This window comes from Chelonoidis abingdonii, chromosome 2 (genome assembly GCF_003597395.2).
Source record: "Chelonoidis abingdonii isolate Lonesome George chromosome 2, CheloAbing_2.0, whole genome shotgun sequence".
Taxonomy (NCBI): Eukaryota; Metazoa; Chordata; order Testudines; family Testudinidae; genus Chelonoidis; species Chelonoidis abingdonii.
The window spans coordinates 216,320,480-216,342,590 of NC_133770.1; the positions used below are offsets into that span (position 1 = coordinate 216,320,480).

General features: G+C 44.5%; 1 protein-coding gene across 4 annotated transcripts in view; it reads left to right on the plus strand.

Moving 5' to 3' along the window:
- Positions 1-22,111, plus strand: part of GREB1L (GREB1 like retinoic acid receptor coactivator) — a 140,461-nt gene that overhangs the window by 57,471 nt on the left and 60,879 nt on the right. For all 4 annotated transcript variants that reach the window (XM_032795792.2, XM_032795793.2, XM_032795794.2 and 1 more), the window contains 5 exons: positions 4,026-4,352; positions 5,295-5,423; positions 5,985-6,119; positions 15,690-15,887; positions 21,875-22,055. In XM_032795792.2, coding sequence (XP_032651683.1) covers positions 4,026-4,352; positions 5,295-5,423; positions 5,985-6,119; positions 15,690-15,887; positions 21,875-22,055 — 970 coding nt within the window. The remainder of the gene's footprint in view (positions 1-4,025; positions 4,353-5,294; positions 5,424-5,984; positions 6,120-15,689; positions 15,888-21,874; positions 22,056-22,111) is intronic.

Genomic DNA, 22,111 nt, shown 5'->3' on the forward strand with positions numbered 1-22,111 from the left:
GCCAATATCGTCGATTTGTGGCCACACTAACCCTAATCTGATATGGTAATACCGATTTTACCGCTACTCCTCTCGTTGGGGAGGAGTACAGAAACCGATTTAAAGAGCCCTTTATATCGATATAAAGGGCCTCGTAGTGTGGACGGGTACAGCGTTAAATCGGTTTAACGCTGTTACAATCGGTTTAAACGCACAGTGTAGACCAAGCCTGAATCATCTAAGTGCAGTTCTGTCTTGTTCTTAAGCAGCATTCTAAGTGGAAGGCTTAACATGTGGCAAATTGGGGAGGAATTTGATAGGGTATATTAACATCACTTTGAATCTCAGTAAGGCCTCTTTGCTTTGGGGTCTTTCCATTTATAGAATTACTTCCACCTTTCTTGGGTTTGCTTGAACTCCTTTGCCCTCTGAAGTTTTTGTCCTGCCTAACTGATCTCATTCAGCCAATTTTGCTTTTGTACCTAGTTAATTTTAGGTTCTTTTCTGTGGTATGCTGCATATATTATGTAGTCTCATTATGTACTCCTGAGGGAATTCTGCATCACTACACTTGCGCAGAATTCATGTACCATGCAGATTTTTTTGCTTCCCTGCGGAAAAATGACATCTGACAGGGAAGCAAAGGAAAAGGCACAAGAGCAGTCGTGTGCTGATCCCCGCCAGTGCAGGCAGGTTTGTTTGGGCCCCCAGAGCAGCTTGTAGAGATGTAAATCACTGCCAGGGTGAGGGTGCTGGGCAGTCATGTCTTAGAGAGAGAGACATTCTGATCCTATTGCTCAGTATTGTGGCACACTTTGCATGGAGGGGAAAGGCTTTGGGGTGTTTCTGAGGAAGTAAGTGTGGGACAGGCTCTGTTCCCCTCAGAGCAGAATGTAGCAGCCTGCCTGCTTAGTGAATTATTCCTATTGTCTTTGTGAATTTCCCCAGGAATACAGAACGGGTGTGTACACGTGGTGCAGCCGGGGCTCAACCCTCTTTGGGGAGGAGGGGAGCCACGCTGGCCCACTCCACTCTGGTTGGTCCGAGAAACTAGCCCGGTGGTCCTTGCGGTGCTTGTCTGTCTGGCAGGCAAGGGACTCAGGCCCTCTGGCAGGGCTGCCGTACCAGCCGTGAGGCGCCAGGCCCTACGCCAAGGCGGACAGCAAACACAGACTCAGTAAGCTCAGGCCTGGGTCAGGACTGAGTAGTACCAGTAATAGGTTAAGGTCCAGCCCTAGGTCAGGGCGGGTAACAAATGCTGAGTCAGTAAGCTCAGGCCTTTCGTCAGGGCTGAGCGACAGTAACAGTTTTAAAGACCCAGTCCTAGGTCAGGGTGGGGCAGCAAACGCTGAGTCAGTAAGCTCAGGCCTAAAGTCAGGACTGAGCAACAGTAACAGTTTTAAAGGCCCAGCCCTAGGTCAGGGCGGGGCAGCAAACGCTGAGTCAGCACACTCGAGCCTTGAGTCAGGACTGAGCAACAATAACAGTTGTCGGCCTCCTCAGGCCAGGGAGAGGGGGAGTCTGCCACCCTGGAGTGGGGTGACAGGGGGGACGCAGGCCCTCCCACTCCGCTGCGTCCCAGCCCAGGGCCCTAACAGCGGCTGTCACTCCGCTGGTCAGTCAGTGGGGATCCTGACCGCAACACATTGACATAGGCTCCGGCAACTCCGCAGCTTGACTGGGGTCAGCTGCCCCTGGGCTGCTTCCGTACTCCCCCTCGGGACCTACCTGGGTCCTAACGTCGGCCTCTCACGGGTCCACGAGCATAGGCTCATCGCGACTGGGGCTGGGTGGTAGGTCCGGGAATTCCTCGGGATAGTCAGGCCAGGGTAGCACTGGCGGCTCCTCCGGGTAGCAGCAGGGGCGGGGAAGCCTCGTTGGCTCCTCTGGATAGCAGGCGCGGGGAAGCTCAGGCAGCTCCTCCGGGTAGCGAGCGCGGGGAGGCTCCGGCCAGTCTGGGTGGCTCCCCTGGGTCACCGGAGTCTCCCGGTCTCGAGCTCCCTGAGGTACATCTGATCTCTCTGGCTGCTGGGGCCTGACTGAGCTCTGAGGGCTGGCTTTTATAGTTCTGGGTCGCCGCCTGACCCTTTGAGGGGCGGGCTCAGAGCTCCTTAGCTCCGCCCACTCTGGCCTCCAGCGGGGCTCGACCCTCTCCAGGGAGGAGGGGAGCCACACCGGCCCACTACAGAGTGTAAAAGTTTTAAGGCTCCTTTACATTGCCAAAGTGGCGCAAAGGACAGTATGGCCTTATAAATGCTTATAGTGCTTTAGTGATTAGAACTGGTCTGAATCTTTGGACTGAGCATATGGCTACATATGTTTATTTGACTAATAACTAGAAATAAAGGGTCAAACCTAGCTCCATTATTATTAGGCAAGAGGTTTGGGGATTTCCTCCAGTGCTCCCCGCTCCTATTCTCCATCCATTGTATTGTAGTTTAAATAAATTACTGAAATAATTGAAATAGTAATTATATTGCATTATTTTGACAAATAAAATATGCAGAATATTGCAGAATTTTAAAATATTGTGTGCAGAATTTTAAATTTTTTGGTGCATAATTCCCCTAGGAGTTGTTATGGTGATCGTTCCTCCTGCCCCCCCTGCCAGTTCAGCAATTTTTTCATCAGATCATTGGGGGGGGGAGAAATAGCTCAGTGATTTGCGCAATGGCCTGCTAAACCCAGAGTTGTGAGCTCAATCTTTGAGGGGGCCACTTAGGGATCTGGGGCAAAATCAATACTTGGACCTGCTAGTGAAAGCGGGGGGCTGGACTCGATGACCTTTCAAGGTCCCTTCCTGTTCTGTGAGATAGGTATATCTCCATATATATCTTTTTAAGTTATTTTTCCCCAAACCAGCTCTTCAGAGATCTGAGATGTGATACTTTGGTACATCTGAGTAATAGAGTCAGTTCTGAAGGGAAGATATAAACATAGATCTACCAAAAGGGGGAATACAGAAGATAACTCAGTTAATGTAACTGTCCACATGCTGTATATAATACAATATTGATGTGGTGTGCACTATGTCTAACACGGCTAGCAGAGGTGGTAGAACACGGCTAGCAGAGGTGGTAGACTGGTTGTAGGCTTTTGTCATGAAAAACTGCTTCCAGATTTTTGCAATTGACACTAACAATTCCTTCCTCCACTTCTCAGAGAACCGTTCCATTTCCTTTCCTCTCCCCACCTCACCCTAAGTTTTTTTGACTTCAAATATCCATAAAGTGAAGTTGGACATTTTACATATTTTTGTTGTCTAATGGCTGCTCTTTGGTATTGAAAGTCAAAATGCTGAAATACCAAATCTGTATCTGTGAACTTATCTCCTGTGGCACTGGGGAGGAATTTTGGCACAGTATGGCTATTTCTTGTTCTACGTTTATGAATATTGTTTTGCCAGTTCTAGGATATCCTTGAGAAGTGTTCATTAGATTTATTTTAGTGAGGCAGATGTTAATAAAAGTGGGTAACTCTAGAGATTGATACTGAGGTATAAAACCTTACACCTCTAACTCAGCAGTTCAAATTCATGATCTAAATTTTGAAAGTCCAGCAAGTGAGTTCCAGCATTATATATACAGCTCTTAAGATTAGAAGTTTGAATTTTGTTACATTACATTATTGAAAAAAATCGGAATCAAATATACATAGTTATTTCCATGGTCAGGTTACTTGTGGAGATGCTGGGGAAAAAGCAGACTGCTGGACCTTCTGATATCTTTGGCAAGCTGTATGGTCATGATTAAGGTTTGAGAGTGAGCATTGAGATTTTTGATCTCTGGACTGCTGGAGCCTAGATGTATCTAGTTTAGTTTTCTGATTATTGAGGGCAAAGAAGCTCGGGAGCAGATGACATATTTGTTATCTAAAAAACAAAATTGTTTCTACAATGAAGAAATGAGAATATGCTCACACTGGTAAGTATCCATTTTAAAATGTGAAAAATGCTATGATGATGAAAGAATGTCCTAACCTAGATGAGCAAATGATTGAACTTGGTGTGACAACTTTTTGATGACAGATGATATTTTTTAATTTAGGTCCTGACCAGATACCTCTCAGGGAGGAATTTGAACAGATCATGCTGAAAGCTGTGCAGGAGTTCACACTGAGAGAGCGATCCTTGCAAATGAGTGGTCAGTGTATCTCAGTGTCACCAGGTCAACTCCCTTGGCTTGCTAGGTTAATCACCAGTGTATCTCGGGACCTGGTGCATGTGGTTGTTACCCAGAATTCTCTGGCTGAAGGCATTTCTGAAACGCTGAGATCTCTCAATGAAATGAAACATCAGCAAAGGCTACCAGATTATGTTGTTGCAATCTGTGCATCGAAGAATAGAGGAAATGAGTTCTGTGTAGTAGTCTTAGGTGAGTAACTTTATGATATGATATGGTTACATGTGCAGTTGCATTGTGCATTTTGATCAAGTGGTTCATCTTTAACCTCTTCTTAATAGTTTTTGGTCCCCTTTTACACCTGTGCAATCACATTTCTCTTTCTCCTTTTACTCTACTAGAACTTTGTGAGTAGTGTCCACAGGGACATTGGCTGGTGAGAGAAAAATAGCTGCATGCTTTCCAGCAGCTCCTCCCTGAAGCAGATTCACTAGCCTTACAGGATCTCTGCGCTTGGGATACCTGAAAACTTGCTCTTCTGTATAGTTGCCTTGGGGAATGGCCCCAAGGTGTCCCTTATGCAAAATAGCGTACATATCTTTCCCCGGTTTACATGGCAGCTATACTATTTTTACATTGTAATGCTGACCACTCAGTCCAAATGACTAGACTACAATTATTTTGCATAACAATATAAAATATAGGGCACTGTTTCTGCCAGGCTGATTTTTCCGCCACAGTTGTGTGCATATGTGTATGTGTATGCCTGAAAGAAGATTAATTTTTGACTACACTCTTCCCTTTCTTATGTAAACAAATTAGTCTTGTCCTATTTTTTGCACTTTGGTGGACAACTTCCTCTTCACATTTTACCAGACTTTTCATCCCTCTGTGGAGCAAGTCCTTATACTGTATACCTCCTTTTGCTACAGAATACCTCATGGACCAGCATGACTGTGAACACTAGCTTGCAAAGAGTGTGCTAAGATGACAGAATATATTCTCCTGTGTTCTATCAGAATAGACTTGATTGTGTTTCTTGTTGATACCCCCCGATCTCTTCTGCAAAAGACAGTAGAGACCCAATGCTGAAGATTAGTCGAGCACGTCACTTCCATAAGGCCATTATGTACTGGGGAGTTTATAATGAGAATGCACTGTTTTTAACCTCGATCTGTCCTTTCTGTTCTCTAGGTCAGTATCAGTCTAGAGCACTGGCAGAAAGCATGCTGACAACCAGTGAGTTTTTAAAGGAGATCAGTTATGAGCTCATCACAGGAAAAGTTAGTTTCTTGGCATCACATTTCAAAAACACGTCTTTAGGTGAGTGACTGTAAGGATCTGAAGTTTCTGCGGATGAATCTAATGGATGAATCTCCTGATTCTTTTGTGCATCTTCTGTTCAGGGGTTAATGTAAGGAGCAGGGAGCGAAATGCAGCTCCCCATCTGCTATTAAAAGCCAAGGAAGAGCTCCCCTTCTCTCACTGCCTTGGTGTAATGAGCATGAAGGGGTGCTCTTTCTCTCCTCCTCGGCTGGGCAATGAGAGCTCCCCATCCTGTTTCAATCTATTTTAACCACTTCATATGCTGAATCTGATTGTAGGGCATCCATAGTTGCATGGGGCTTCTGTGTGCTAATCAGTCAACATATTTGCAGGGTATCTGTTCCTTTGTGGTGATCAAATATTGCTGCAAGCTGTAAAGGAACAGCTATTGAAACATCCAACTGTGGTTTTCTTTTGAAGTTGAACTTTTTACAAGTGCCCAGTTACTAGAAAAGCTGAGGATAGTAAATGTGACATATTGGAACACGTGTTATAAAGATTTTCATTACTCATCTTTAATTCCTTCCGACATATTTTATTTTTTAAATTCTTAAATAGGTGATGATTTGGACAAATTGCTAGAGAAAATGCAGCAGCAACGAGGGGACAATGTTGTAATCCCTTTCAAAGGAGATGTTAATGAATGTGTGTCATCTCAGGAGGCAGCTGCCATGGTTTCAACACAAGACTCGGGTAATGTTTTTCTTTGCTGGATTTCATAAAATGCATGTGCGACGAAGTAGTCTGAGGACACTGTTCAGCCAGGCCAAAATTGTTAGTATCACTGACTGAATGCAAAAAGGAAAACCACAGCAATAATCTTGGCCAAGGGTCTTTCGTAATAGCTGTTTGTGCTATAGTAACGTTTCCTCTTGCTCTCTTTGACAGTTCTTAAGCTAAAATATCTTTGCTCTACGTTTGTGCTACAAACTAACTGGAACATACAGAAATTCCCATTTATAGCTGACTCTCTGGACTGATTACACCCTGTTATTCCTGAAGAGAAAGTATGGTCTAAGCTTAAAGCACAAGAGATCTGTGTTCTGTTTCTGATTGTGTCCAGACTGCTTATGTGACCTTGTACAAAAGTGTCTAAGTCAACTTAGCCATGATACACCTTAGTTTCCATGTGTGTGAAATGCTGATTATACCTACCACACAGAGGAGCTATGAGGTTTAATCAATGTTTGGAAAGTGCTTTAAATTTCTTGTATCAGAAGTGCTATAGAAGTACAAATACCACTATTATATAATTATGTTCAGTGTGATATGTAATATATAGTCAAAATGGATGAGCTGAGGATGGACTCGCTGCCTTAATGTTGAATTTAATTACCTCTTACCTTTCCAGAACATTACCATTCAACATAACATTTTATGATTTACTTTTTTTTTTTATATAATAGTATTGGCGAAATAAGTAAAACTGATTTTCTATGAGTTCTGAGATTCCTTTGGGGCCAGTATGGATAAATATGAAACCTTGATGAGGTCTTACCTTCACTAGGGAAAAAAGGTGTGTTCTTAACTCAAGCAAGCTAATAAGGTAAAATTGTAGCAAAGAGAAAGCAGTTCATAGCCTGAGCAGAGGACAGCAGTTCAAGTTAAAAAGTAGGCTGCCGTGCACACCTTTCTTTCCTAGTGAAGACAGTACCTTAAAAGTTCAGCTTGGGTTTTATTTGAAGAATGAGCGAAGTTTTGGTCCAATTCTTATTTGTGGTTACGTTCCTGTGCAGTGATTTGCCTTTTGTGAAGAGATACACCCTTACACTGGTTGTTCAGCCTGGAGTGGGAGGCGCTTAAAAGGGGGGAACTTACCGCAGAAAGAGACGGTGAACAGGAAGAAGGCTCCTCCACCCAGGGGCTGCTAGTAACAGAGAGTCTAGCTAAGGAGAAGACAGCCACAAGATGCACTAACAACAAAGCAGTATGCCCCAGAAAGAGGGGTAGAAGGTAAACCCTGTGAAAGGGCAATAAACTCTGACAGACTGAGCCCTTACCCCTGTATGTCTAGGGGCTGCCTGAGAGACTGGTCCTCGTGCCAGCCAGATCCTCTTCTCTTGCAAGGGGAAGGGAAGAAGAAGAGACAACCCCCTGCCCATTGGCAGTTGCCCTCAGAAAGCTCCCCCAAGGGCTGCCAACTGGGGGAGTAGAGAGGGTAAACAAAGGACAGTGAGACCTGTGGGGACTCAGGGAGCCCCACCATCCCCACAAATTGGGGAGAATGTGGATAAACTATGCCTGATACAAACGGTCAAAAAAAGGAGGGGAACCTTTGAGGTGTTTGAGCTCAGCTGCATCACACGCATTGGAACTGGAGCATAGTATAAGTGGGTAGCGGAGAGGCGGCGGCAGCAGCAGCAGGGTACCCAACAACAGCCGTTGCTGCAGCTGTGGACAGCCCAGTGGCAGGTTAAAGCCACCCAAAACATTATCTGCTAAGGAAACTGATGACCCAGCAGCAAGAGTTCCCAAAGGAAGTGTTACAGCAGGTAGTACCAACCCTGTGGCCACAAGGGGAGACAGGCGCTTCACACTTCCACTGAAGGGGTCCCTCCACCTGCACCAGTAAAGCTCACCAAGATGGGACTGGAGGATGACCTTAAAGCCTTTTTACTCACATTTGAGAGGGTGGCACTGGCAGCCCAGTGGCCTCTGGAACAATTGGCTCCAATCCTGGCCCCTTACTTGATGCATCCGGCACAGTCCATCTCCTGTAATCTGGATTTGGAGCGGGTGAAAGATTACAAGCAAAGGAAATCCACCATCTTGGACTATATGGATATTTCAGAAGAGACCCACCACCAGTAGTTTATGGCCAAGAGATACCTTAAGAGGGCATGATCCCGAACGGTAGCACAACGGCTGAAAGAACACTGCTGGAAGTGGCTCCACCCAGAGGAACACTAAGGGACCTAAGTAGCTGAGGCCAACGGAGGAGTTCATAAAGATTATTGCCCATGGGGGACAGGGAGTGGGTACTACAGCATCACCCAGGGATGCTATCAAAAGCAGACAGGTTAATAGAGGACTTTGTAGAAGCTGAAGGGTCATAAAGGCAGAATCACTCTAGACATCAGCAGGGCAAGGGACCTGGGAGGGGGATGAGCCAGAGCCCACAGCACTGTACCACAGGGAATCAGTCCTAAAGGGGTCCTCCCAGATGGACAGATTGCCACTTAGGCGCAAGCAGCCCTAGGGGGAAAAGGAGGCAGAGTGCAAGTACAATGCTGCCGGGGGGCTGCCGGGGGACAACTGAAGCATGGCTCACAGATGGACGTCCAGCTGGCTCCCCAGAGGCAGGCTTCCCTAAACCTAAGAAAGAGGCTGGCAACCCAGCCCATTAACATGCTAGTCTTGTGGACAGACAGGGCACATAAAGAGGAAGTGAATGCTGATGGAAAGTGACTATGCCCAAGCCTGGATGGTGGAAACCCAGGGCTGGAAAAAAAACTCCCCCAAGTTGATCATACCTGTCATGGTCCAAGGGAAGCTGATTCAAGCACTCTTGGACTCTGGCTGTAGCCAGATGGTGGTCCAGACCTCCATGATGGGAAGTGACACTACTCCTAAGAACACGATTCACCTTCAATGTGTCCATGGCTATGTCAAGTCCTACCCCAGCCACCAGCTACAGCTTATGGTGGGAGCCCATACTGCAGTCATAACCGTAACCTTAGCAGAAAAGTTGGCCTACCCTGTGATCATAGGCTGAGACTGGTGCTTTTTGGGGGTGGGGGGACAGGTCATTAGCTCTCAGGTGCAAACCAGAACAGGGGTTAAGTGGGGACACCAGCTCCCAGGAGCTTGATAAGTCTTGGAGAAGCTGACAACCCTGGGGAAGGGAAGTCCCTAGCAACACAGTTACAGACCCCCACAGGGGAGGAAGATGCAGGCCATCAGGACCTAGAAGCTCTCTTATGGGACAGGAATGTCTTGTTAGAACACAGGAGCAACACTATATTAAACTGTGCAGATGGGCAACTGACCCCCATAAATGGAGAAGTGACAGAGCCTCAGAGAGATGAACGATTCCCACACTTTGCACTCAAGAAAGGGTGCTTGTATCAAATCGAGAAGATTCAGCAAACTGGGTTGGTGAGGAACCAGCTGCTAGTACCACGCCAGTGCCTCCAGGCTGTGTGGCAGATGGCGCCTGATATCCCCTGTCAGAACACCTGGGATAAGAAAAGACATTGGCTTGCATATTAGCCCAGTTCTGTTGGCCAGGTGCACACCATGAAGTGAGAGAATACTGTTCTTCTGCCCAGAGTGTCAGCTAATCAGCACTCTTAATCCTTCTGCCCTTGATTGAGACACCCTTGGAGAGGATGGGGTGGACATGGTCAGACCTCTAGAAAAAACGGCAGCAGGGCATCTGTACGTAGTTGTGATTGTTGACTATGCAACCAGGTATCTGGAAGCTGTTCCTCTTTGCTCCCCAGAAGTGAGAGCCATAGCTCCACAGCTCTTGAAGCTCTTCTTACAGGTAGGGTTTCCCTGCAAGGGTCTAAATTCACTTTCCAACTGATTCAAGAATTATGCTCCCTTCTAAAGGTCAAGTCCTTGGAGATCTTGGTGTACCACCCACAGACCAATGGTTTAATAGAGTGGTTTAATAAGACACTGAAAGAGATGAAGTGCTTGGTCAATGGCAATCTCAAGCAGTGGGACTGACCACTCTCACTACTCTTATTTGCCATAAGGGAGGTCCCGCAAGACACTATGAGGTTCTCCCCATTTGAGTTGCAGATGGTTGCCAACCACGGTGTATCTTGGACTTGCTACAAGAACACTGGGAAGAAGACAACATGGGGGCCTTAAGTATGACCCAATATATCTTGCAGTTAAGGGTGCAACTCAGAAACTTAGGGGGAATTGCCAGGGAGAATTTGAGGAAGGCCTAGCACACCCAGGAACAACATTACAATAGGGAGGCATGACTACAGACTTTTCAGCTGGGTGACCGTGTTCTGCTATTACTGCCCACAGCTGAGTCCAAATTAATAGCCCAGTGGCAGGGTCCATTCAGAGTGGTCAGGCCGGTGAGGCCTGTAGACTGAGATCAGACTATCTGAGCGGAGGAAGGAACTCAGGGTCTACCACATGAACCTTCTCAAACCTTAGAGGGCACAGGAGGCCCAGCTGATAACTCCTATTCCAGCAGAGCCAGAATTGAGGCCCCAGGCGCCCAGTAATGAAGATCCAGCAACAGTACTGGGGGTGAAGTGCTGTCCCCTGCACAAAGGAAACAACTCTTCAACTAATCGGGGACTTTGCAGCAGTGTTCTCCAACTGTCTGTGGAGAATGTGGTTGGTCCAACATCACCCAGAGACTACCCCAGGCCAGGTAGTCCGAGAGAACCCTAGACCACTGCCACAAAATATGTGAGATTCGATCTGAGAGGAAGTACAAGTGATACTGGAGATGGGAGTGATTATAGAATCCAGAAGTGAATGGAGGAGCCCCATAGTTCTCGTTTCCAAACCAGATGGTATGGTTCAGTTCTGCATCAACTTCAGGAAAGTCAGTACCATCACAAAATTCAACACCTACCCAATGCCAAGGGTGGACGAGTTTGAATGGCTAGGACCAGCGAAGCACCTTAGCACTATCGATCTGACCAAAAGGTTACTGTCAGATCCCCTGATCCCCTTCCTTGCAAGAGAAAACTGCTTTCTCCACCCCTTTTGGGCATTTCCAATTTAAGACCACACTTTTCGGCCTCCGTGGAGCCACTGTTACCCTCCAACGACTTATGAATAAGATCCCCAACTCCCATGATCAGTGTGCGGTGGCCTACATTGATGATGATGTCGTCTACAGTCCCACCGGGGAAGATCACTTTCACATTTAAGAGTGGTGTTTAAAAGCCTGACAGGAGGCAAAAATTATGGCTAACCCGGTAAAATGTAGAGTGGCTATGAGTAAAGTAACTTATTTGGGGTACCACGTAGGATGTAGCTTGGTGAAACTGGTGGTCAGTAAGATGCAGGCCTCCAAAGCATGTCCTGTCCCCCAGACAAAGAGCCAGTCAGATGTTTTCTTGGCCTGGCAAGATGTTACTAGTGGTTTATCCCCATCTTTGCCTCAGTCACTCCCCGCCTTATGAATCTCATAAAAAGCAACAACCCTAAGAGATCCATTGGGATGAGAAGCATGAGGAAGTGTTCAGGGAACTAGAAACATGACTATGCCAGGCACACATGCTCTTCAGCCATGATTTTTCTTGGGAATTCATACTACGCACAGATGCTTCTGACATCTGCGCCGTCCTCTTGCAAGACTACAAAGGGGAAGAACACCCAGTTCTATACCTAAGTAGGAAACTATTCCCTAGGGAAAAGTCATACTCCATTATTGAAAAGGAGGCATTAGCTACAAATGGATGGTAGATGCCCACAGCTATTACCTGTTGGGTAGCCCTTTTTCCCTGATCATTGATCACACACCTCTACACTGGATCCAGACCATGAGGGATATGAATCCTCATATAATGAAGTGGTACCTTGCACTACAACCTGATCATTTCCAAGTACGACAACAGGCTGGAAAGGACCATGCTAACACAGATTTCTTTTCATGGGAGATCGGGGATGGACACAACCCACTCCTGAACTGCCTTCCTGTCTTCAGGGGTGGGGTACGTGAAGGGACACACTTTTACAGTGTATGGGGGAGACTAACAAGCTTCTCTGGGCCAGTTCCACACTGACATGCACCTGCAAGTCTTGCTCAGCCTGGAGGGGAGGATCTTAAAATGGGAGAACTTACCACAGGAAGGGGCGAACGGGAAGAAGGCCACCACACCCAGAGACTGCTGGTAACAGGTAGTCCAGCCAAGAAGGAGACAGCTGTGAGAGACACCGCTCCCAAAGCTGTCCTGACTGACGACAAAGCAATATGCCCCAGGAAGAGGGGTAGAAGGTAAACCCCACGAATAGGCAATAGATTCTGAAAGATTGAGCCCTTAGAGCTGAATCTCTAGGGGCTGCCTGAGAGACTGGTCCTCTGCCAACCAGATCCTCCTCTATTGCAAGGGGAAGGAGAGAGGAACAGCCAACCCGCTCCCCGCAGGCAGGTGCTCTCAGAGAGCTACCTGAAGGGCTGCCAATTGAGGGAGAAGAGAAGGGTAAACATTGGATGGTGGGACCTGGGCTGGTCCAGGGAGCCCCGTCTCTCCCACCCCTTTTTAAATCTCAGTATTTAGTTAATTAATTGTTTCTAACTGTTCAGAGTATATTTTTGGCTTTTGAATTGTACATTTAGGGCCAAATCCTTTCTCAGTTTTTAATCAGTCTTTACTCAGGCAGAACTCTTATTGAAGGCAGTGGTAATTTGCCTGAGTGTATAAGAACATAAGAACAGCCATACTGAGTCAGACCAATGGTCCATCTAGCCCAGTGTCCCGTCTTCCGACAGTAGCCTGTACCAGACACTTCACAGGGCAGTTATCAAGTGATCCATCCCTTCTTGTCTAATCCCAGCTTCTGGAAGTCAGAGGTTTAGGGACAACATCCCCTCGCTACAAGTTCCGCAGGTTGACTGTGTGTTGTGTGAAAAAGTACTTATGTTTGTTTTTAAGCTTGCTGCCTATTCATTTCATTGGATGACTGCTGGTTGTTGTGTTATGTGAAGGAGTAAATAACACTTCCCGATACACTTTCTCTACACTATTCATGATTTTATAGACCTCTATCGTATCCCCATTGGTAATCTCTTTTCCAATATGAACCGTCCCAGTCTTTTTAATCTGTCTTCTTAAGGAAGCTGTACCAACCCCTGATCATTTTTATTGCTCCTCTCTGTACCTTTTTCAATTAAAATATCTTTTTTGAGATGGGGTGACCAGAACTGCATGCGGTATTCAAGGTGTGGGAGTACAATGGATTTATATAGTGGCATGATATTTTTCTGTCTTATTATATATCCCTTTCCTAATGGTTGCTAATAGTCTGTTTGCTTTTTTGACTGCCACCACACATTGAACAGATTTTTTTAGAGAACTATCCATGATGACTCCAAGGTCTTTCTTGAGTGGTAACAGCTAATTTAGACCCCATAATTTTGTATGTATTGTTGGGTTTATGTTTTCCAATTGCATTACTTTGTACTGATCAACACTGAATTTCATCTGTTGTTTCTTGCCTGGACATCCAGTTTTGTGAGATCCCTTTTTTAACACTTTGCAGTCAGCTTTGGACTTAACTTTCTTAATTAATTTTGTATTGTCTGCAGATTTTGCCATCTTACTGTTTACCCCCCTTTCCAGATAATTTATGAATATGTTGAACATCACTGGTCCCAGTACAGATCATTGAGGAATCGCACTATTTATCTCTCTTCTCTTGAAAAACTGACTATTCTTGCCATTTGTTTCCTCTCTTTTAGCTGGTTACAGATCCATGAGAGAACCTTCCCTCTTATCCCATGATTGCTTAGTTTGCTTAAGAGCATTTGGTGTGGGCCCTTTTCAAAGACTTTTTCTGAAAGTCGAAGTACAGTATATCAACTGGATCAGCCTTGTCCACATGCTTGTTAACTCGCGCAAAGAATTCTAGTAGGTTGGTGAGGCTTGATTTCCCTTTACAGAAGCTGTGTTGACCCTTCCCCAACATATGTTCATCTGTATCTAATAATTCTGTTCCTTACTATAGTTTCAGCTAATTTGCCTGGTACTTAAGTTAGAATAATTGGCCTATAATTGGCCAATATTGCCTCTGGAGCCTTTTTTTAAAAATCAGCATTAAATTAGCTATCCTCCAGTCGTCTGGTAGAGAGGCTTATTTAAGTGATAGGTTGTATACCACAATTAATAGTTTTGCGATTTCATATTTGAGTTCCTTCTGAACTCTTGGGTGAACACCATCTGGTCCTGGGGACTTATTACTGTTTAGTTTATCAATTTGTTCCAGAACCTCCTCTGACACTTCAATTTGGGACAGTTCCTCAGATCTGTCGCCTAAAAAGAGTGGCTCAGGTGTGAGAATCTCCCTCCCATCCTCTGCAGTGAACAGTGATGCAAAGAATTCATTTAGTAAAGACTGACTAAAATGTGAGAGGCCAGTCTGCCCCACTTATGCATGTTGTGTAGTGCCTTACTCCACAAGTAGCTCCAGTGAAATCAATAACATGTGGGTGGCAGAATTGGCACTCAATATTTGGCCCAAAATGTCTTCAAATTGTTACTTAAAATAAAAAGATGTTAGTTGTATATTGCTTAAAATAAATGAACTATTACTATATATTATCTTTTTAAATGGTGGTTGTTTTTTTTTAAATAATTTTCTCCCAGGCACATCTTTGAGACAGGTTTTCTATCCATCAGCACTGTTTTTTGTAATAGGAAAAATGACAGAGTCATAAGTAAAATGTTACTACAAGGTTAAATTTGGTAGTAGTACATTAAGAGTTTAAATTATTCAGGACTAGTGAAAGTGTGTATAAAAGTGCATAAAATATACCCACTAACTATTTTTAAGTGTAGGACTGTACCTGTTCTTTGGCAGATGTGAACATTGACACATGCTTAGAGAAAACATTTCTCGAAATGATAAACTCCAGGCCCCAAAGTTTTCGTAGCTAACCTTGACGCAACCCCTTCCATAAGGCTTCCATGTACATCCATGGCTAAGCTGCCTTAAAATCAAGACTTCTGTTCCACCTCTTGACTGAGGGTCTTTGGTCTCTCACTCACCTTTCATTCCAGTCCATTTCCATAAACAAGTGGCCAGCCTGATGCTGCCATGGTCACACACCCGGGAAGGTAGAAACTAGAATGGTTCGACTCTTCAGGTAAGTTCTCACCAATTGGCTTGCAACCCAGTAAATGAGAATTGTTCGTGTTGTCACAGCAGAGCAATAGGTGTCATTCCATGGGGCCTGAGCACAGCAGCCTCAGCCGTGTATGGCTGCTCCACATATGTTGGCATGTTCAAGGAATTGTATGTGGCAAGAGAAGGTTAGAACTACATGCATTCCATCCCTAATGGTTGCAGTTCAGGCACTGGGGTTTCACTGAGTTGCAGCCTTGGAAAGCTTCAAAGCACTTCATGCAATGAAAAAATTGCCACTACCCTGCAGAGACCATCTTGTATGTAACCAAATTTTGATCTGAAAAGTAGATTCTGTGGTGATGTGCACCAGTTTCACCATAAATCTAAGACTTATTCTGTTGAGTGACTTTGATGTAAACCAGAGTATTTTGAAGGCTGCTGTTTAATGTAAAATAATTTAAATTTTGATGCCATTTTTTTTACTAGATTTGAATATTGATACCTTCCAAATTTATCAGCCTCAGCTTACAGTTGCCAGAAAGCTCTTGTCCCAGGTATGTGCTATAGCAGACAGTGGCAGTCAAAGCCTGGATCTGGGCCACTTCAGCAAAGTAGACTTCATCATTGTAGTCCCTCGTTCAGAGGTTCTGGTCCAGCAAACCCTTCAACGGATTCGACAATCAGGTAAAGGGATGGGGAGGAAAGCAATGTATTAAATGAAAACTGGGTATATATGTACCCTGTTACGTAGTGCTAGAGTAAACTGTTAAAAAATTTATTCTGGAGGTCCCAGCTTTGTTCCGTTATGTAGTGTCACATTTAAATTCTAAAGCGTCTACATTCACAAAATTGAACCAACTGCATTTACTGTGTAGGTGGTAAGAGGCATTGCCATATTTACCTAAAGACTGGATGAGCTATGACCTGAGGCAACATCTAGCACTTGAAATGAGAAAACAGGGTTGAACAAATGGCTTTTCATTTTGCCCCCACAACAGTATATTCATAGGAACACAGGCATTGCCATACTAAGTCAAATAGCAGTCTGTCTAGTCCTGTGTCCGGCAATTGTCAATAGCAGGTGTTTCAGAGGAAGGTACAGAAACCCCTTTGTGGATAATTAATGGAATAACCTGCCTACTGAGGTTTCTTTCTCCCCCTATCAGTTAATGGTTGGCTTATACTCTGAAGCATGAGGATTTATATCCTTTTTTAAAACTGTCATATTTAGTATAACTATGGACTCTTTATATAAATGGCTAATAATTTTTTAATCTTATTAAGCTCTTGGCCTCTGTCTTGTTACAGTGAGTTCCATGGGATAATTATGCATTCTGCTAAAAAAATTTTTTTTATCAATTTTAAACGTGTTGCCTTTCAATTAATTTGATATTCCCTTGCTCTTGCTCTCGTATAATGAAAAGGTAAAGAGGAACTTCCACTGCAACTTCTTTATACATTTTTTTTATATGCCTATCGCAGAATCATCAAAATATGTAGGACTGAAAAGGACCTTGAGGGGTCATCTAGTCCAGTTCCCCCCCTACACTGAGGCTGGATCAAGTAAACCTAGACCATCCCTGACAGGTGTTTGTCTGTCTAACCTGTTCTTAAAAACCTCCAGTGATGAGGATTTCAGAGTCTCCCTTGATAACTTATTCCAGTACTTAACCATCCATATAGTTAGAGTTTTTCCTAATATCTAACCTTAATCTCCCTTGCTACAGATTGAGCCCATTACTTCTTGTCCTATCTTCAGTGGACATGGAGAACAATTGATCACAGTCCTGTTTATAACGGCCTTTAACATATTTGAGGATTGTTTTCAAGTCATTGTCCTCCTCTCCCCGTTCCCCTAGTCTTCTTTTCTCAGGACTAAACATGACCAATTTTTTTAACCTTTCCTCACAGGTCAAGTTTTCTAAACCTTTTATCATTTTTGTTGCTATCCTCTGGACTCCTTTTTCAATATGTCCATATCTTCTTTAAAGTGTGGTGCCCCAAAACAGGACACTGAAACTGAGGCCGAGTGCTGAGTAAAGAGAGAGGTTACCTTCTGTGTCTTACATGCAACACTCCTGTTAGTACACCCCTTTGCCTTTTTTTGCCACTGCATCATATTGTGGCCTCCCATTAAATCTGTGATACATTGTAACTTCCCAGTTCCTTTTCTGCAGTGCTACAGCCTAGGAAATTATTTCACGTTTTGTAGTTGTGCATTTGATTTTCCCTTCATTAAGTGTAACTATTTGCATTTGTCTCTTTTGAATTTCATCTTCTGGATTTCAGAGCAATTCTTCAATTTATCAAGGTCATTTTGAATTCTAATCCTATCCTCCAAAGTGCTCTAGCAACCTCTTCCAGCTTGGTGTCAACTCCAGAACGTATAAGCACACTCTCCACTCCATTGTCCAAGTCATTAATGAAAATATTGACTAGTACCAGTCTCCAGGATACACCCCTCTAGATATGTCCTCCCGGTTTGACAGTGAATCATAACTACTCTGTTTTTTTTTAACTAGTTGAGAACCCACCTTATAGAATTTCATCTAGACCACTTTTCCCTAGTTTGCTTATGAGACTAGCATGTGGAACTGTGTCAAGTGTTCCTGAAATCAAGTCTTCTCGTTTATTTTCCCCATAAAAACTAGAACAGTCTCAGTCTTTTCAGTGTCTCCTGATAAAAAAAAATCCTCCCATATATCTAATGTATTTGGTTGTCCATCTCTGGATTCCTTGTATTTCTTTGATATTTTTGAGATAAGGTGACAACAACTAAACACATTATTTGAAAAGAGGGTGCCTCATTGAATTATATAATGGCATTATTATTTTCTCTTCCATACCTCAGAGAGTCTAACACTATGTTTCCTATTTTGCTGCTCCTGTGCACTGAACAGAGGTTCTCTCTCAGCTGTTCTTTATGCTAAAGTTGAATATAATAATTCCCAAGACAGCTTACAGGGATTGCAGGCAAGATGCTTCTGTACTTCCTGCCCATTGGAGTAGGCTGGAGGAATATGCCAGCAATTTTAGTTTTACCTGAGGGCAATAGAAAAGATTGACCCAATATTGGCAAGAGGCATCTATAAACTTATGAATTTTTGAAGGGGATGCCCAAGTATCTTTTACTCGGGTATCCATCTAATGGGAAGAAAGTATTAGCCAAGTACAGGGAAACTAAACTTAGTGTCACTGAGTCTGACACAACTCAATGCCATATTGAAGATTCTTACATAGATCTAAATGATTTTTTTTAGTAATGTGGAGAGTCTCTGGTCTGCTCATAAATCCATCCCCTTCTTGGAGGAGATCTAGAAGTGGAGAAATAACTTTCACTCCCCACCGTGAAAGTAAATCTATCCCACTAATGCCTTGTCTGCACTACAGAGTTTGGTTGAAAAAAGGCAGCTTTTGTTGACAGAACAGCAGAGGCGTACACATTGCTGTGGTACTTTTGCAGACAAAACTCTCTTGTTTTGCAAACAAAATGAAATCACATTGACAAGAGGCACAGATCTTTTTGTGGCCAAGTCATATTGACAAAGTGTCAGTGTAGACACCGCGCTTAGTTTTGTCACAGTAAATGGCCTCCAGGAGGTGTTTCTCAATTCCCGTTCTGACCACTCTGATCAGCAGTTCAAACTCCACTGGTCTTCTGCGAGGTAAACAAGCATCTGCCCTTCCGCCTTTAAAGGCCCAGGACTTTTTGAAATTCCACTTCCTGTTTGCTCGGCGTGGAGAACCCACATCGCATTTTCCCAGCTGACCATAGCGGCTCCACCAACACACACTCTCCCTCTTGGACCACTGTGAAGCAGTTGGATCTGCTGAGTATATGGGGAGAGGAGGCTGTCCAGTCCCAGCTTTTCTCCAGTTATAGGAACTTCAATACCTACGGGCAGATTTCCCATGGGTTTTGTGAGAAGGGCTACGAACAGGACATGATGCAGTGCCAAGCAAAGATAAAGGAGCAGAGGCAGGTGTACCAGAAGGCAAGAGAGGTGAACCGTTGCTCTGATGCTGTGGCCAGAGTTGCTGCTTCTCTCAGGAGCTGGATGCCATACTTGGCAGTGATCCATCTCCACCACTAAGGACCCTTCAAAGGGGCTGGAGGCAGCAGACAGTGGACCTAGCCCTGAGGACAAAGTTGTGGATGAGGAGGTGGAGTTGGAGTTGGAGGACATTGTGGAGCCCACGAAAGGGTTGCGTGTTGTTGTAGCGAGTCAGGAACGCTTTTCCACTCCGGAGGGATCTAGTCCATCCCAGCACTCCATCTTCGGTGAGCATAACGCAGGAAAGGAGAACCCTGGTAAGTGATCTTTTTGAGTTGATGCTGCTTGGTTATATGATGTACAGCTGTCCTTTGCTCTGTATACTGTAGAGGTGGGTGAATGGATAGAAATGTGCAAGACTAGCTGTGTGCTTCACATTCCCCTGTGCAGCTAAGCAGTGCAGCAGAACAGTGTGTTGATGCACACCGAGATTTCAGAGGAATCCTCCAGAGAAATCTTTAGAAAACTTTCTTGGAAGAACTCGGCAATCACTTGTGCAGGGACCAAAGTGGCACACAGGCGAGCAGCACAGGGACCAAGTCTGAAGCTGCAACGCATGCAGGAGATATGCACCTTTTCATCCTTGCTTACCCTCAGTGAGATATGGCTTCAATGACCCCTGTCTGTGGAAAATGGTTGTAGAATTTACAATATTGTCCCGTTGCCTTCACTGATCCCCTGAAAACATCACCTATATCCTTTGCCCCATCTTGAGCACCTGCCGCTCACCTGGGAGAAACTCACCATGTTTAGGGTGTTCACTGAGAAGTGTGCATACCAAGGGACAGTGAGAAAGTGATTAGTATGTTGAGGTGTATTTTACTATAATGATTCAATGCTGTACGTGAACTAACAATCATGCGTCTGTGTATTGCTTCTTGTGCTTCTGCAGGTGTGGCCTTCAGGGGAACCCCCTACACACTGGAGAGGTGCCTGTGCCAGATGAGAAAGCAACCAAGGCAGAGCAAGGAAGATATGTTCCGAGAGGTGATCCAAGCCTCTGAGTCAGAAAAAAAGAGAACACAAGGAGTTAAGAGAAATGGAAAGGCGGGACAGAAAGGACAGTGAGGAGCACATTATAAAGGCCCAGGAGCAAATGATAAAAGTGATGGAGGAGCAAACAGAGATGTTGAAGTCCCTAATCATGCACCAGGCAGAACAAATGCATGCTCACCCACCCCTGCATCCAAAACAGAACTGTTTCCCATGTCCTCCCCAAACTCTTCCCACACATTCCTTGCAACTTCCTGGAACATCTTGGTATCCCGTTCACTCCACCCCTTAGGACAACTTCCAAAATGATAGCTGGATTTACTCACAGCTATGACAGCCTCCCCTGCCCAAAACTGTTATCACGCTACACCAACTCTTTTATATGTGTTAATTGGTGTTTAATAAAAACAAAATCTCTGAAAGATAACTAGTCTTTATTTGTGTCCTACACATAGTGATCGCTGCTGATATTAAAACACACATGCATTTTAATAATTTGCTTACTACAAATCCCACTCAAGAATTATCACAAGTTTTAGACAAAATAAGATAACAGAAATTAATGAAGCATGGCACATTGCTTTACAGAAATACACGTTACTGAAGCTCATTATCAAAAATTTTCCTCAAAGCCTCCCTGAGTCGAATTGCCCCCCCCGTTGTGCCCTCTAATAGCCTTGGTATCTGGCTGTTCAAAATCAGCAACCAGGCGATCTGCCTCAGCACTCCACCCCTGAGGAAACTTTTCATTCCTAGCCTCGCAAAGATTAAGGAGTGTGCAGCAGGCTCCTGTGACCATGGGAATGCTTTCCTCATTAAGATTTTTTTAATCTCCCAAACGCACAATCCATAGTCATTCTGCACCTTCTCAGCCTATTGTTGAAGTGCTCCTTGCTGCTGTCCCTTTACCCACTTCTACAGTACACAGAGCAAAGGACAGCTGTACATCATATAACCAAGCAGCATCAACTCAAAAAGATTACTTACCAGGGGTCTCCTCTCCTGCATCATGCTCACTGGAGATGGAGTGCCAGAACGGGCTAGACCCTTCTGGAGTGGAAAAGAGTTCCTGACTCACTACAACACTGCACAACCCTTTTGTGGGCTCCACAAATATCCTCCAACTCCACCTCCTCGTCCACAACTTTTTCCTCAGGGTTAGGTCCACTGATGGCTGCCTCCAGCCCCTCTGAAGCCTCCTTGGTGGTGGAGGTAGGATGACCACCAAGGATGGTGTCCAGCTCCTGATAGAAGTGGAAGCTCTTGGGCACAGAACGGGAATGACGGTTTGCCTGTCTTGCCTTCTGGTACATCTGCCTCAGCCCCTTTATCTTTGCTCAGCACTGCACCATGTCCCGTTCATAGTTTTTCTCACAAAACCACAGGAAATCTGCCCATAGGTTGATATAACTTTTCCACAAAAAGCTCTCTGCCTCTCATCAAGGTGGTTTTATTTTGTCGGCAAAACCAGAGAGTTCTGTCGGCAAAAATAGCACTGTAGTGTGTACATATCTCCACTGTTCTGTCAACAAAAAGCAACATTTGTTGACAAAACTCTGTAGCGTAGACAAGGCCTTATTTGTAGATAAAGGCAAGGGAATTTTCTTTTTTTCATTTTGGAAGGTGTTCTTATTGACTTGGGCCTAGAAGAGAATGGGACAGCCTATCAGAGAGCTGAGAAATATGTAGTACGGCTAGACAATGAGATCCAAACTAAATTTGAAGTTTTTATGAGACGGGTGAAGCAGAATCCATACACCTTGTTTGTGCTGGTTCACGACAATGCCCACGTCGATTTAACGAGGTAAGTGCTTCACAGTAGCAGGGCAAAAATTTATTCTACTATATACTAATACTCAG